At 41.4% G+C, this 15,816-nt stretch overlaps 2 protein-coding genes across 4 annotated transcripts in view; one reads left to right on the top strand and one right to left on the bottom strand.

Annotated features, from left to right (window-relative positions):
* The window catches only part of LOC122976599 (gamma-aminobutyric acid receptor subunit alpha-5-like), a 29,848-nt gene extending 23,083 nt beyond the window's left edge, over positions 1 to 6,765 (bottom strand). Inside the window, exons 1-5 of the mRNA XM_044345171.1 lie at positions 5,989 to 6,765; positions 5,311 to 5,392; positions 4,367 to 4,491; positions 2,726 to 2,793; positions 1,226 to 1,446 (exon numbers count right to left, since the gene is read on the bottom strand). Coding sequence (XP_044201106.1) covers positions 1,226 to 1,446; positions 2,726 to 2,793; positions 4,367 to 4,491; positions 5,311 to 5,392; positions 5,989 to 6,004 — 512 coding nt within the window. The 5' untranslated portion in view covers positions 6,005 to 6,765. The remainder of the gene's footprint in view (positions 1 to 1,225; positions 1,447 to 2,725; positions 2,794 to 4,366; positions 4,492 to 5,310; positions 5,393 to 5,988) is intronic.
* LOC122976597 (gamma-aminobutyric acid receptor subunit beta-3-like) overlaps positions 1 to 15,816 on the top strand; it is a 63,909-nt gene that overhangs the window by 16,491 nt on the left and 31,602 nt on the right. For 2 of the 3 annotated variants that reach the window (XM_044345168.1, XM_044345169.1), the window contains exons 2-4: positions 7,831 to 7,878; positions 9,543 to 9,634; positions 9,775 to 9,842. In XM_044345168.1, the coding sequence (XP_044201103.1) occupies positions 7,831 to 7,878; positions 9,543 to 9,634; positions 9,775 to 9,842 (208 nt within the window). Of the gene's footprint in view, positions 1 to 7,830; positions 7,879 to 8,993; positions 9,443 to 9,542; positions 9,635 to 9,774; positions 9,843 to 15,816 lie in introns of those variants that run through there. The other variant, XM_044345170.1, reaches the window with a different exon arrangement.

Here is a 15,816-nt window from a genome sequence, read left to right on the forward strand (position 1 = left end):
AACTGATTGGTGCAGAAAACATGTTTGACACCCTGCTTGATGTGTGTATTTCTGTATACCTACAGTGTTGTTGCGTGCGACAAAGAGGCGACTATAAATACGCACTCTTCTTTGTATATGTATATATGTCAGGATGGATGCATATGGATAATCTGTCTTCCATCCAGCATTATTCTCCCTGTGGGTGGCACTGGTATCAGATAGAGTGCTCTCATCCGTGATACAGTCACTCTTAAGTCCTGCAGCTACAGTAACTCCTGAGGATAAACACTAAGCGTAGAATTATTCTAATTCTCTGGTCCAAAGGTCAAAGCAAGTCCTCGTGCTTACGCTGGTGTTCCACAAAACAAAAACAATAATTTTTTTTATGTCCGAGAGTTACTTTAGGGGCTCATTTCATGTCATTCTCTCCCCACATTTTAACCTTGTTTTGTTTGTGTGTAAATGCTGGTGGTTTGACTTTATAGTGATCGCCATCTGGAGTTCAGAGTTGGCCTATTTCTTTCTCCTCTTTTTTTCTGATATACTGCAACATTACTGCCAAAAACTATAGTTCACAATGAGGCTGCTTTTCATAATGAATGATCTCCCTCTGCAGTTTTTAATCAAAACCCTACATTTAAAGAGACACTTCATTCTGGGATTTATATTCCATAATCTCTCAATATGAGTAAACAAAATAAAAACAATAGAAGAAATTAAAAGATTTTAAAGAAATGCATGAAACACTTACTATTTCTCTTTGTCCTACTGCAATGTGGACAAATCAAATGACTGTGAGCGGCCACTGGGTGACACTGTTCTCCTGCAGTCTGAGTCACACACTGAGGATTTCTACTCACTGTATTTATCTTCAAGCACAAGGCTGTAATATTGTTTTTTTCTGTTGGCCTTGCTGGCTATTTTCCTTATTTTGATGTAGCTACTCTTAAACCTTTCTTTCTCTCTCCTCCAATAAATGTTGTAGGGACGAGAGGTCCTCGTTTCACTTGAGAATTTTGAGTCATAATACTGGTGTAAAAATACAGCGCCTTGAACATCATTACAGTGCAGAGAGATGTACTTTTCCATGACTTGCATGATATTTGAAATTAATAAAGATATCCAAATCCAACAGGTGCAACCAACCTTGGGTACAGAAGAGGTTTATAATGAGGGTTGTTGTGAAACCAAACCTACAAAAGAATACACCTGTTTCTGTGATGACGTCTGTATTATAACCTACCTCATAGTGTAAAGCAAAGTGCCATCATCTTTCAGCCTAAGCAGCTTGTTGGGTGTGGTCATGTTGTGAGCGATGGACTTCTTGCCATTAAGGAAGAAAGTATCGGGGGTCCAGATGTTGCTGGCCAGCAGGTTATTCAACGGCAGCATCTCCATGGGCCCTTTGAAACACAGACGCTCGTCCTTCCAGCTCTGACGGAAGAACACGTCTATGGTATATTCCTGAGACAAACAGAAAAAAGAAAGGTGTCTATTTTAGACAGTTCTACTAGAAAAGGTGAAAAACACAAGTTTCAGCTTTGCACATTTACCCCTAAAGTCATCTGAGGTAACTGTTAGGACTCAGAAGCCACGTGATGACTGCAATCATATCCACCAGTCTGTCTGCTCTGTTATCATTTTATCCCAAAAGATGCTGAAGGGTCGCCAAAGGCAAAAGATCTTCCTTTGGATGGAGCGTCTATTTCACTCATAAATTTCAGATCATCTATTTTTTTGGTGTGTGTTTACCCAACGCAAGAATCTAAAGTTATATTGGGTTACAGTTCATGGTTCCCAACACTGTTGCAGCCTAATTTTCTGATTTAGACTGATAGGATTGTTGTGCTTTCACACAAAATTATTCCCTAACGGAGCTTTAAATGTTTTTTTCACATTTCGAGGTTTATTTAGTGTTACAAGGAAAGTACACTGAGGAAGAAAAGCTAATTTAACTTGTTTCTTTACACTCAATTGCCAATCAGCATAAAATGGTCAAACAGTGTGCTTACTATTACAGTCTTTATGCCTTCATAAATCCACTAAGATTTACGGATACGGTGATCAAACACTGCGGTGCGTAAATCCATCATTACTCTACTCGTGTGTGAAATATCGATTAGCTTCAAGCTAAAAAAGAACAAATGAACAAGAAACAAATACAATACTCCATCCCACAGAATAATAACGCTGTTAGCAGACTGACATATAAGCTTTTATGGACCGCAAAACCATTCAAGTCTCTTTCCACATTTCATTAATCAATCACGTGCCCTTGTCAATACCTTTTTCAAGTCAATTATAGGAAAGTGGAAAGTTTGATCACTGCTGTGTCAAAATGTGCCAGGGATACGGCACGGTGGAACAGAAGACGTAATGAAAGAGGAGATTTAATGCCTTTTCTTATCCAGGTGGAACCTTAAAGTTCATAAGAGAATGGTTTAATAAGGGGATGAATCATTTGGAACAAGATGGAATGGGCCAGCCACATTGCATTAAATCTTCAAGCTTTAAGTCATCCGCATTAATTTCGTCTCATTTACAAGTGGACAAAAAAAGAGCCAATTTTCAAACTAGGACATGGCTGTACTTCCAAGGAACAGCAGGAGCAACGGTGCCAGTCTCATGAAATGTAAATATATGTTTCGATCTAAAAATACCTACAGTAGTCTGGATGGCTTTTGGAGACACGTGTGTTTGTCTGTCTTTGTGTATCTATGGTGTTTGCTCCAGATGAACTCACCATCTCCGTGTCAGACACCGGGCCGAAGCTTGTGACAAAAATATTCGTCTTGATCTCTGTGACGTTCTCTGTTGGGAGAGCACAGTTGGAGGTCAAAGAAAGGCAATGAAAAGCTTTGTAACATAAATGAATTTTAACAGGGCCAGTATAGGACAGTTTTTTTTTTTCCTTAAATCAATATTGCGGACATTCTTCCCCCACAACAGCCACGAAATTTCTGTATAAATTTGATGTATTATTGATTAATCTTATTTTCTAGATTAATTGATTCATTGATTAGTCTGTAAAATAGTGAAAAATATCCCCCTCAGTTTCCCAGAGTCCAATAATGTCTTCAAATGTCTTGTTTAGAAGATATTCAATTTACAACCATCAAAAGAGAGAAAAGCAAGAAATCTTTACATTGGAGAAGCTGGAACTAGAGAATGTTTAGAGTTTTTTGCATAAAGAATGACAATTAATTATCAGAATAGTTGCAGATTCATTTTCTGTTAATCCACTAATCTATTAATCGACTACTTGTAGTTGCAGAGGCTTTTACACTTTGGCAATGTAAAATTAGGAAGGAAATACTGGTTGCTTATAACTTGACAGCATGCAAATGGTCAAGTTTAAAGATACTGATCAATGAAATCAGTGTTCAGCATCAATATTGGCATTCAAAACCCCACATCGTGTTTCCAGCAAAGACTAAACTCAATATTCACACGAATCCATGTACTTGCATCATTTCTTCACAATGCATTTCTTGAGAGCATGATGTGAAAAAGGTAGGACGTTATTTCTGTCATTTGTACCAACAAAGCCGACAAAATCTCCGCCATGCATATAAATTTAGTCCTGGCAAACCAGAATTGGCCGTGCTGTGGAGAGCAGCTTGTTGAATGCTGAATGAAGGCCTGAATGTTTTTCTGGTATGTATTTATAGGCCCCTCTTGTCAAGGATAGCAACCGTTACCAGGATGTGAGAGCAGGCTTTTGCCATGACACATCAGGCATTTGGTATGAAAAAAGCCTCAGTTCCTCCTATTACGGGACAAGTACTGCTCTGTACGAATGTAGGAAACAAAGTGGAATGAGGACCAATGTTATTAAGCCAAAATAAAGAGCTGGTTAGAAATCAGGGGAATGAATGCTGTAAGAGTCACACCATTAGCGATCGAGGTAGGGATGGAGTCAGGGATAGCGAAAAAGGAAAAAATGAAAAGCTTTCATTTCAATAGCCTCTCAGAAAAAGAAATCTCCATCTTTGAATGGCAATTTCTCAGCTCTCAAGGTTATCTCCTGTTGCCAGGGTGAAGAGCATGTATAAAACACACACAGCACACTGAAATCAGGCTGTGCAGAAGATGGCTTGATTGATTTTACTCTCTCTGGCATGGTGGCGTACAAAGCACAGACCGAAATTCATGATCCTCAGAAGGAAACACGACATCGGACGTGATCAACATGTGTGTGTGTTCACCTTAGCTGACACGGGAGCAAATTCCACATCTGCTCGCACGGTCGCCCAGCATTTCCCATGAATCAGTGCATGAAATCGCAACGGGAATATGGGCCTCCTGTAGTAGAGCGCTCTGAATGTTGCATCTGCAATGCTAAAATGGTAAAATAAGGGGAAAGAAATTGTCCCCAGCAAACCTCCAAGACCCGGCCGGAGCCTGTTGTCATAACCGTCAAGCAGCCCGTCCAGGATCCTGGTGAAAACGGTGCTGTTGTCGTTGGCGGCTGCCTCCTTCTGAGCCTCTGAGGTGGACTGACAGAGACTAGGAGAGGACAGGAGAGGAGACAAAGAAAGGAAACAAGAGTAAAGAGACTATGAGGAGAAACAACAGTAGACCATTCTCTGCAGGACATCAAACATGACATGGTTGCTGTGATTAATTAGCTTACTGCATTAAGGACAGACTTGTTGCAATTAATTATTGAACATAAATACAGCTTACAACCACCAGTAGAGATAATTAAGGCTTTGACATGTGATCTAAATAAATGAGCTTCTCCACCAAATATGGCAAGAAGCATTATGTCTTGAGGATGAACACAGCCTCTATGGCACAAAACACTGTGCTCATGCTCAGGTATTAAAGATATACATCCAAAACAGGTTAAGAGCTGGATTAGAACATAGTGTGTGATCCTAAAAGACATTGATTTACTCAGATGAGAGTGGACTATTCCTATGATTTACTGACAGCATTGCCAAAGATCTCTTTGCTTTTCCTGAGTGCAGGACAGCCACTTAAGCAGTGGTGGAGCAGAGTGCAGCTCGGATATGCGATCAATCACAAAGAGGAGGCAGAGCTGGCAGGAATCCTCAGCAAAAAAAGTATAAGAATATCCAAGCATTTCATTTACAATAGTGCAGATCACTGATTGCAACTTACACTTATGACTGAATAGGTTTTCACAAATAGCAACTTTAATACATTTTGCTTTTAAAAAAATGCAAAGCTGCGTCTTTAAGTTGTTTATTTAGCGGGTATGTTGCATGTTTAAATGAAAGAACCACTTTAAAGCTTGACATTTCTTTCCTATATGTTCAAAAACATCTTCACATACTGTATGTTTAGCTTTTAGTTTACCTATTTTGGCATCCACACAGGAACAGGAGGGAGAGGACGAGCCGTGCCATGGCTGAAATCCTGCTCACTTTGTTGTTTAGAGCTGTAACACACATCCACATACAGAGAGAAACAAACAAAGAACAAAACTGCATCACTAAAATCATCACCATCATGCAGAAAAATATTGATGTTGAACTAACCTTCTGTTTTAAACAAAATAAACTAGAAAACATCCTAGAAAGGCACCCCAACTCACACAAAGAAACTCTTCACCCCGCTGCATACAGAGGCAGACCATTATAGGAATCAGTAAATCAAGCGGCGGGACAATCTCTGCTCAATGAGGCTGCAATCTGCAACTCTTACAAATCTCCAACTCACAGTCTTCACACACACTTTAAAGGCAAACATAAAGACAAGACTTCAATTGTTTCCTGCAGTATGTCCCTATTGTGTAAAGCTTCTACTGCGTTTCAATTCGCATCCAACGCATTACAATTCACACGGGCCAACCCCCCCCCAACCCCTAAGCCCCCCTCCCCTCCTCTCCCCTCTTCTCCCCTCTCTTCCACCATCACCTTTTTCCACTCTCTCCATCACCAACCAAAAACATGAAATTGAATCTCTTTCCTATTATGGCCATTTTGCCATGCTGTGTTTAATTAGCCAAGGGGATAAAAAAAAAAAGGGGGGTACCTGAATGCAGATCCATCACCTCACCACCAGGGTTTATTTTTTTTTGGCTTTTTTCCCCCCCAAGCAGCAGCGACTGGAGGCTGGGGGTCTCCGTCGGCGGTGTAGAAACTGGGTTCAATCACCTAATCCCCGTTCGTGTCGGTTGTCTCCCCTCCTTCTTCTCTTTAGCCTCTCCACCATGGGCTGTTTCTCTCTCTCTCTCTCTTTCTCTCTCTCTCTCTCTCTCTTTCTCAATCAGCGGATCCCCATCAGGCGGTGTTGTAGTAGTCTGTCTGGCTACACCGCCTCCCTTCTTTACTGCCTGCTGCACCGCGTCTCCTGCATCGCCTCCAGAGGTGTTGCAGCAGCATCACACGGGCTGCTTCCGCGGTCTTGTCCGCCAGCCTCGGAGGAGACTGGAGTCACTCCACATTTTTTCGGTCTCTTTTGCTACAGTATACCGCCTACTGCCGGTGCGAGAGAATGAAGTGCTGCAATGGAGGTTAATCATTTTATTATAGGTGCTCCCCATTGGTGGGTTGGGAGGAGGAGGCGCACTGGCGGTGCAACTAGGGGGGAAGGCAGATGTTAACAAAATCAGGTGTGGGTTTTTTAAACCCTATTGCTGAATCCAACAGCAAAGATGACGTTTTTTTCTGTAAGTGAGGCCACCAGTGGCCCCCAACCTTGTTTGCCTGACGTACCCCCACGTCCCTGTCAGATGAATTCAAGTATTAACACCACTTGTTTGTTCCAAATGTGTTCATATTATATATATTATAAGACATAGCCATTTCAACCATTTATACATTACGTTTACATCATAATTTCACTTGTTATTCCCTTACTACCTCACTTTCAGGTGTTAGTTTTGGAGCTACTCTGCAATTTTCCATGTATTCCCTGGCACCTGCCAAACCCCGGTTGGGAATCACTGGCATACAATACATATAACAATAAAATGTGAGCTTTAACAGCCTGGCGCCGAAAAAAAACTTAGATACAATAAAAAAATCAGATACAATAATGCCGAGCTGCTGGTTGTTTTTTCTGTTAAAGAGATAACTGTGTGTGTGTGTGTGTGTGTGTGTGTGTGTGTGTGTGTGTGTGTGTGTGTGTGTGTGTGGACGGGGGTTAGTGGTCCGCTCCCCATGGAGATCTTTTACTCCGAAGGGTTAGTGTGTGAAATAATACAAAAAATAACGAGAAGCTGCATTTATTTGGTTTAGCCAGTTCAGTGTTTGAATATGAGTGTCTGCAAAAGTTCCCAGTAAACAAGTCCTCTTCAATAAAGTCTCGTTATCGTCCTGACGGTTGCCATAAGAGGGTAGCCGAGTTCCATGTTTCGTAGACGGTAATTAGTGTCTGATTTTTAACCTCCCTCTACTTTCTTGAAACAGTCTGGAGATGCAGTGTGTGTGTGTGTGTGTGGATGGAAGCTGCGGGAAATGTAATGTCCCCTCGGGAGCTTGATTTCAGCACCACGCCTGGTGCGGACAGCTCCTGCAGACCGGTTGGACAAGTGTGTGAGAAAAGGAAAGACAGAAAAAAAAGCTGCACAAGTGTGTGTCTGTGTGCGTGTGTGTGGTGATGATGAGAGGATGGGGGGGATTAGTGGGGGGGTCTCCCAGAGGAAATTGACTTTCAATATTTGCCCTGCAGGCATCTCACTGTTTCAGATTTCTGGTTTACCGCAGGCTACAAAACTGGGTAGAAACAGAAGCTATACAGACCACACAGATCAATTAACTAAACCTAACAAAACTGCAGTTCATAAGCCCGCTCACCTGCCTTTTAATTGATCAGTGTTTCCAGTTTTTTTCTTTTTTAATAATTAATGATGTTATCGCCCTTTTCTTTCAGGAATGCTGTTGACGGAAACAAGAAGTTGTTCGCCATCTATGACACCAGGTAGGAAATGTCACAACACACACACACACACACACACACACACACACACACACACACACACACACACACACACACATTACTTATTAACGAGCGCCTTCGCTCGTGCGCGCGCGTGCACGCACGGTCCCAATTATCCACGGAATTTCCAACATCGACTCCCATATTTCTCAACCTAAATAATTGATGGCAGAGCCCCACATTTTAGATAAGGAAAAGGAGCCATTATAGACGATTAACAGGCTGATCAATCACAACCATCGATTAATGGGTTGATAAATGCAGCCTGTCCCTCTTCGATATTTCGGGTCCCGCCATTTTTACAGGAAACACAGGGGAAGGGGATTGGCGCAGATGGCGTGAGGAGCACTGTAAAAAATGTCCATTTTAACAAGCCAATTTGGTCTAGGAGTGAGAACTAAAATGTTGAATGTTAGTGGAGGGAAAGTGATTTGATTAGACTAGATTCCAATTAATTTTTGCCAGTTTCAGATTTATAGCCTAAAAAAAGTCCAATTATCAAGCAACATGGAGTAATGAGTTCATCTAAAAAAAAAAAAGAAAGAAAAGAAAAGAAGAAGAATTGGAAGAAGAACTTCACTGTTTTCACACATACATTTGTATAATGTCCTCTGTGGCTCTGAAGGGAGCTTTTATAATGATGTCATGAGAAATAACCCTGATGATGTCATCAGGATTATTTTGATTAATTAGACTTCCATTCTTTTAACAGAAAATCTTAATTAATAATTTGGGATGTGCAGTTTGAAAGACATTTACCAGCCATGGAGGGTCTAATGAAAAGATGCTACTGAGCTGCATTATGGGAATTGTAGGATCCTGCAACTCCTGAAAATGTCCTTTTAAACAGTTTTTGACACTGTAAATGGACAGTTTAAGAAAAATACATATATTTATAATTTAAGACCACCATGGGAAAAGTTGATAGTAGTTGATTGAAAGTGTGTTACTTTCCCTGTTGGCAACACACACTCCAAAATAAGCTAAAAAAAAAAATCTCACTTCACAGACCGTACTGCAGCTACTGGAGGGCATTTTTTACAGTGTATAAGTGTTGGGCTTCATCTCTCATTTGAACAAGCCGAGTGCCTTCACCGCCACCAGCAGCAGCATCCCTGCGCACCCTCCTCATCAATATGCGCTTCAGCTCCTGAATGCTCTTGCACAGGCAGAGACGGCAAAGGAAAAAGCAGAGCCAGTATTTATGACAGGGAGGCGATGTCAGCCCATATTTCATATCTGACTCCATCCATAGCAAGCCGCTGACTTTTCACCCCCCTCCTCCTCTCAGCCCGACTTTCTCCTCTTGGGCAATCAATGGATTTACTCTGATTTTTGAAGAGCGTCCGGAACCGTCTCGACTGTTGATTGAGGCGGGAGGGCTCTTCGCTCTTGTTGTGGTTGTAAACAAGGAAACAAATTAAGAAAAAAAAAAAGAAAGAAAAGAAAAGAAAAAGAAAGAGGTGATGTTGGCTTTGCACAGGGTTCGTCAATTTCGCGTCTTTTCCGCGCTGGTTGTCGGTTCGATTGTGTGTTGCGCGAAAAGGTGAGTGCTTTTGTCATTTAGTGAAGTCAAGGTTATTGCCCTGGCTGATTGATACAGGAGTCAAGGTGATGTTTTGCTCTTGTTTTTGATGTCATTCCAGCGTCAATGAACCGGGCAACATGTCTTTCGTCAAGGAGACGGTGGATAAACTGCTGAAGGGATATGATATCCGACTGAGACCGGACTTTGGAGGTATGTGCTGTGTTTACCCCCCTCCCCGTTAATCCTCCTTCACGCCGTAGGCAGCTTTATTTTTGGCGCCATTCACAGTGTTGTGGTCAGGTGTAGAGGTGTAGGCCTATATACATATTCTGCTGTTTAACCTCTTCCAGGGGCCCCTGTTGCAGTCGGGATGAGCATAGACGTGGCGAGCATAGACATGGTGTCAGAAGTCAACATGGTGAGTGAATCTCCATCACACAATTGCTGTTTTTCTGTGTTTACTCAAGCGCATAATGCACGCAGCCCCTCTCCCCATGTCTGTCTGAGCTGATACAGAAATGTATTGGCACTCACACAACATGATTCCTTAGCTGTACAGTATGCTGGCTGGCTGACTGTAGTAGGAAGTGCTGACGTGAATCCAGTTTTTCTTTTTTTTTTTTTTTCCTTTCAGACCATTATGTGATGGTGAGATGGATGGGTTGGGTTTCCTGTAAGCAATAAAACATATTTATCTCACAGACTGGCAGCACAGTGTTACCTTACATACACAGAGAGCTCAGCCTGGGTGTAAAAATAAAAGATAATACTGCAGCTTCCTGGTCCTGCTTCCAACAGTGCTGATCCTCAGACAGTTGCATCGACTGACTGAGAGAAGGGATGGAAAGCTGTAACTGTGTTTTCACAATCAATACGATGCATATGCAAAGCACAGAGCGTGGAAAATATGCACTGAGCGCATAGTAGACTCTCCAAGTCATGCACTGAAGAACATTTAAATCTTTTTAACCTTCATAACCGACAGCCGGAGGAAGCCTCACTTTGCTGTGCTTGTTAACCTCTTGAGCCACAGTTAACAGTGTTCAGGAGTGCAGGAGTGTCCTCCCAGGAGGCCCACAGAGCAGACAGCTATCAGGGAACTCTGATTGGATTTGCTAATTTGCGAGCCGGACGCTGTGTTGACACGTGTACCCACATGCAGTGAAGTAACTTCAGGCTATTGTTTTTCAGGCTGTTCTTAAAATATCAGCTGACGATGACCCAAATTGCATCGGAAACGAGTGACACCGCCTCACCCCATTAGCTGGATTTCCTTTCTTTTTGCAGGAAAATATGATGTTTTAAGTCTCCCAGCAGCAGATTGAATGACCTGCTCAGGTGCAGACGTTGTAATTGGTTTTGGATCCAGGCTTTTAAAACCCACAAGCAGCAAACACCGATTCCAGATCAACACCTCTATGCTGACACGTTTCGTGTGCCTGTGTAGGTGTAACCATTATGACTTTTATTAGAGATGATGGCTGGTGAGCTTGTGCGCTTTTACGACAATACAGTCACTAAAGCACTGCAGTCATGAGGAGTCAAATTTAGATCAGTCAGGGATGCAGAAGTTTACTCCTCAACCTCTCCTATATATACACTATCAACTCAAGCATCATGACATAAAAATGTACAGAAAATCTTTCCACACATGTAATGTCTGATCCTTATTGACCAGATCTACTAAAAGAGGAAAAAGGCTAGATTTTTCCTGCGCCATATTAGAAAATCATCATTATGTGTCTGGTGGGATGTGTGTGTGTGTGTGGGCGGGTGTTGATCAATGCTAATGACTCAACGATTACTTCACCAGGTGATTTCTAGCTTTGATTTTCCAGCTAGTGCTCTGGGTTGAAGCACCCCTGTACTTTGCCCTCTGCCTCCTACAAATTCTTTTATACCACTAATTTCTTTTGACAAAGATGGTTTAAGGGTAATGTACAAGTAATTGCTGGGTTATTGCCCGGTTTATGTTTAGTGGCAATGATTTTTCACATTAAGGAAGTGTTATGCCACACACAAGTCACAAGGAGGTGGTCAGGGTGGATGGTGGGTGCACAAAGTGTTGGATGCACAAACTTTGGCTTTGGGGAAAGGTTGAAGTTTCGGTCAGATATTAGTAAAGTAAACTGTCTCCTGCTTCAGATCACTTTTAATTAGAGCTGAAACATTTAGAGTAGTCGAGCTTCCAGCTTCTCACTTGTGAGGATTTGTCTTTTCTTTGTCTAGTAAAGTGATACTTTTGGGGGTTTTGAACTGTTGAATGGGCAAAGCAAGCTATTTGGACTTTTTTTTCACTGTTTTCTGATGTTACTATGGTATATTTAATGGTATACATATTGCTTTTGTTTCACCATCTTGCTGAATCTTTTTGAACTTATGCATTTTGTAATCCTTCGATGATTCTCATCATATTTTATCCTGTTTTGTAACCTCTGTTTTATTCTATGTTGCTATCTTGGCCCGTAAAAAAAGATTTTTAATCTCAATGAGGCACCTTCCAGGTTGAATAATATACCATAACACATAATCAGCAGTTTAATTGACAAAGAAAATAATTCTTAGTTGTAGCCCTGCTTTTTAATTTTTCAGTATTAAACCAAGACCACAATCTTTCCCTAAACTTAACCAAAACATTCATTTGTCAGCCACTCATCATTCATTATAAAATATTTCCTCATCGTGTTGATAAAAACATATTCCAAGTGGCATTACATCTCTCAAAATGTATTTGCTGTTGTGAATTTGTAGTATATATACCCTTGGTTGCATGGGATGCTATCATGCAGTGATGTAACATATTGTAGCATATTGTTTTAGCCAAGCCTTCATGATCCATGCTAAAAGCTTTGTTTGCCAAGAGTTCAGTTGCTAATATTAACCAGCAAGCCAACAAGGCTATTCTCCACAGAGCGTATGAAGGCAGCTGATCAACCAGGGAGCCAGACAGCTGAGATCACACTTAAAGTGATGATTAATTAGGTCTATTTCTCATTGCCACCAAAGCACCGAGGGACTGCACATGTGCATCTGCGCTCATTAAACGAACAATTTCTGGCTGTTATCCAGTGTTGAAGCCAAAACAAGACCGGTCAAGCTGTTTGTTATTTTTGCACCAGTGTTTGACATTTGGTGGATGCTTTTCATCTTGTGCAAGCTACAATGCTGCGGCTGTCTGCAGTTTTGGGGGGGGGGAGGTTACCGGAGGGAAATGGATAATGAGTGCTTTTGTCCCGACAATGACAGTGCCATGCTTTATCCACCGAGCAGCACTAAACAGCAGAGCCTCGACAAACGCTGCTCTCTCCATTTCTTTCATAAATAAGTTGCTATAGGCTCCATCATGCATTCATTTCAATAAAACTTCAGCTACTAAACCCACTTCATCAGTCTAGCGGAGCGACCCACGGGCATAATCTGCAAACCAGTTTTAAAAGTTGAGGGTTTGTTGAGACAAGTACTGCTTGCTATGATGAAATCCTGCTCAATGTTTTTTTTTTCTACAAGGAACACAGATTTGCAGATGAAGAAACAATGCCGCTAAATTCCAGGCTTGATGTGACGCTCTCTATTATACAAAGAGAAAAAGAAAGAATGCAACACAACACAAGCATATAAAGTGTAATTTGTGAGTAAAAGGTGTGAGAAATCCAAAATCTTCTCACTGTTGTAGAAAACCAAGACAAAATTGAAGCACCTGATGACCTTGTTAAGAGAAGGGTGGTTAATTTTGGGAGCTGGGGTGAGGTTAAGGTTAAGTCAAAGAGCATTAGGTTAACAAAGTGACAGATAAATCAGTACAAAGGGTAAAGGTTAGGCATCGAATGTGGGGTTTAAGGTTGAGGTGTAGCAAATGAGTGTGAGTCAATAATCACAGGTATTACAAGGTAATATATGTGCATGCATATGAATGTGCAGTCTGTATTGAAGGGAATGTAAAAGACTGATTGGTTCTTGTAATGGGTTAAGTGCTTTATTAGGGACTGTACAAAAATTATTAGTGAGGAGAGGAGGTGAGAAAATGGGGAAGATTATGTTCTTTTCTTTTTGCTGAAGGAATGGTTGACTTTTTTGAAAGTAGAAAAGCATCCTTGAAGTTTTTTCTCACCCCAAATTTATATTTTAGCCTTCCCATGCAGGATTAATAAAATTTAAACAAAATAGTTACCAGTGATGGCTTTAGTGTGCACAATCCTGTCTCCGTTTCAACCACCTAACAGGACCAACATGTAAATCTTCATGGATATTACTGATTAAATGTTCTCTCTACCAACAGTCGTATTCTCCTTCACTTTAGTCTGCATCATGAGACAGTATAATAACTTAAATGTGCTATATTAAGTTTGTCTGTATTATAATTATTAAATAATGAATGGTGAAACTAGTTGTAGCAATCAGTATTTTAGTTTTCTAATATTGAGAGGGAAGTCCAAAGAAAATATTAATAACACTGGGGTGTGTCTTCACCCCCTTCCTCACCCCAATAATTTGTGTACAGTCCCTTCATACTCACTATTGATGATTAATTCCTAAGTGGATCTCTGTTTGCTGCCTCACATTATATATTCCCCTGACTCCTATACACATCTATACTCTGGATTTATTTGATGTGTAGTGGGAGTTCATTTCATCAACCCAAGCCAGTAGAAGGTGGTTCTTGCAGCACTATGAGCCCTGGGAATTTTACTGGACATTGCACTAGTGCAATCAGTAGATCAAGAGAGTGAGGAATAAAGAGAAGTGGAGAACTATTAGATCTAAAGATTTATTGAGTGACCGAGTGATACAGAAAAGAGCAGAGAAAGCAAAGGATCAAAGATCTGAGAAATCCAGTGAAACGAGAGACGCAGAGAGAGAGAGAGAGGAGGTGGTAGCTGATCGAAATACCCTAGCAAGTGAATAAAGCATCTGGCTCGTCCAAGAATCCACCTGGCGGGGCAGGTCGACAAAGTCAGCTTCTGCTACTCCCGACGTCTTCGTGGTGCGAGAGCTCCTGCACTAGCAGATGCTAAAGCGTCTGAGAAAGGCACTAATTACCTCTGAGGTTTGTTTGTGGTGTGCCGGGGGCCTCTGCTGATGAGAAACACATACTAGGACAAGATCAGAGCAAGGCAAAATAGATTATGTGTGTGCTGAGGCAGTGCTTACTTGGAAACTAGCTGTACACTTAAGAATGGATCACCTGAGAAGGTGTCACTTGTTAGTGCTGTTTTGCAGTCCTATCAGGGTTTTTAAAAGGTTTTTTTTGATATTGGACAATTGGTTTAATGGAAGGTTTGGAGGTGGAAATGAAAGCATCACAGCATAGTGTTGTCTGCACTGTAATGTGTTTTGAAAAATACTATTATTAAGAAAGTTTAAGTGCAAAATAAGGGCACTTTGTGTAGGTGTGTTTTCATTACCGTGAGCGTCTCTTGCCGAAATGGACAAACAGGCGTGATTCTCTGCTGCCGTAAGAGCTATCGAGGCCTTCCAGTCCATTATCTGTGCCACGTGAAAGTCATCATAATTTGGGGAAATTAAATTACAGCACAATGAAGGTAGAGCTCCTCACACAGGGGAAAATGGTCAGAGTTTGCACTGTGGATATAGTTGCAGTAACAGGCTGAACAAGCTAGTCATCCATACACCCACGGCTGTGTGTGGGTGTCAAAGAGGAAAAAAAAAAATCTGTCATTATGGAGAGGTGAAAAGATCGCTCTCTTTCTCCAAATGTTCCTGCTGCTGGGTTTGTTTGTTTTTTTTTTTGTTTTTTTTTTTAGATTTTTTTGCAGTGGCTCCCAAAAGACAGCACAACAAGCTCATGAACTAGCTTCTCTTTGATTCGTTCGCCTTGATGAGTGTAACTGAGATACATGTATGCATGTGGATTTCTGCTGAATGACATCAGGATGATTTTATTAGACGTTAAGGTTCATTCGGTTTCAAGTACACAACCTGGTAACCACATGCCCTCCTGCATAAAATACATCTTGGAATCAGACATTGCCAATGCACTAACTATGTCACCCTAATTATCTTATATAGGTCTTCCAGCAATGCAAAAAGAGCATGTCTTTTCTTTGTGCTCTGAGTGTGGCTTAATATACCCGCATGTCTTTTATCCGGCATCCGGCTTCCTGCCTGATGGAATGTAATTGGCCTCAGGAGAGAGCGCGCTGTAGGATGAAGTGATGATCACTAAGATTTAGAATGAGCAGAGCGGGCACTTCCTGGTTTGCAGTGTCAACCCAATGAAAGGACTCATGATTTTTACCCCGTTCTACTGATCCTAACTCTACAGCGATCTTATTGCTCTTCACGTCTGCATGATAATAGCCTCGCTCCGAGCTGCATACACCTTTAAGACACTGCATGTGTTGGCCTGGGGGGATCTAAAATTGACAGGCGCC

The sequence above is a fragment of the Thunnus albacares genome, chromosome 24, assembly GCF_914725855.1.
Source record: "Thunnus albacares chromosome 24, fThuAlb1.1, whole genome shotgun sequence".
Classification (NCBI taxonomy): domain Eukaryota; kingdom Metazoa; phylum Chordata; class Actinopteri; order Scombriformes; family Scombridae; genus Thunnus; species Thunnus albacares.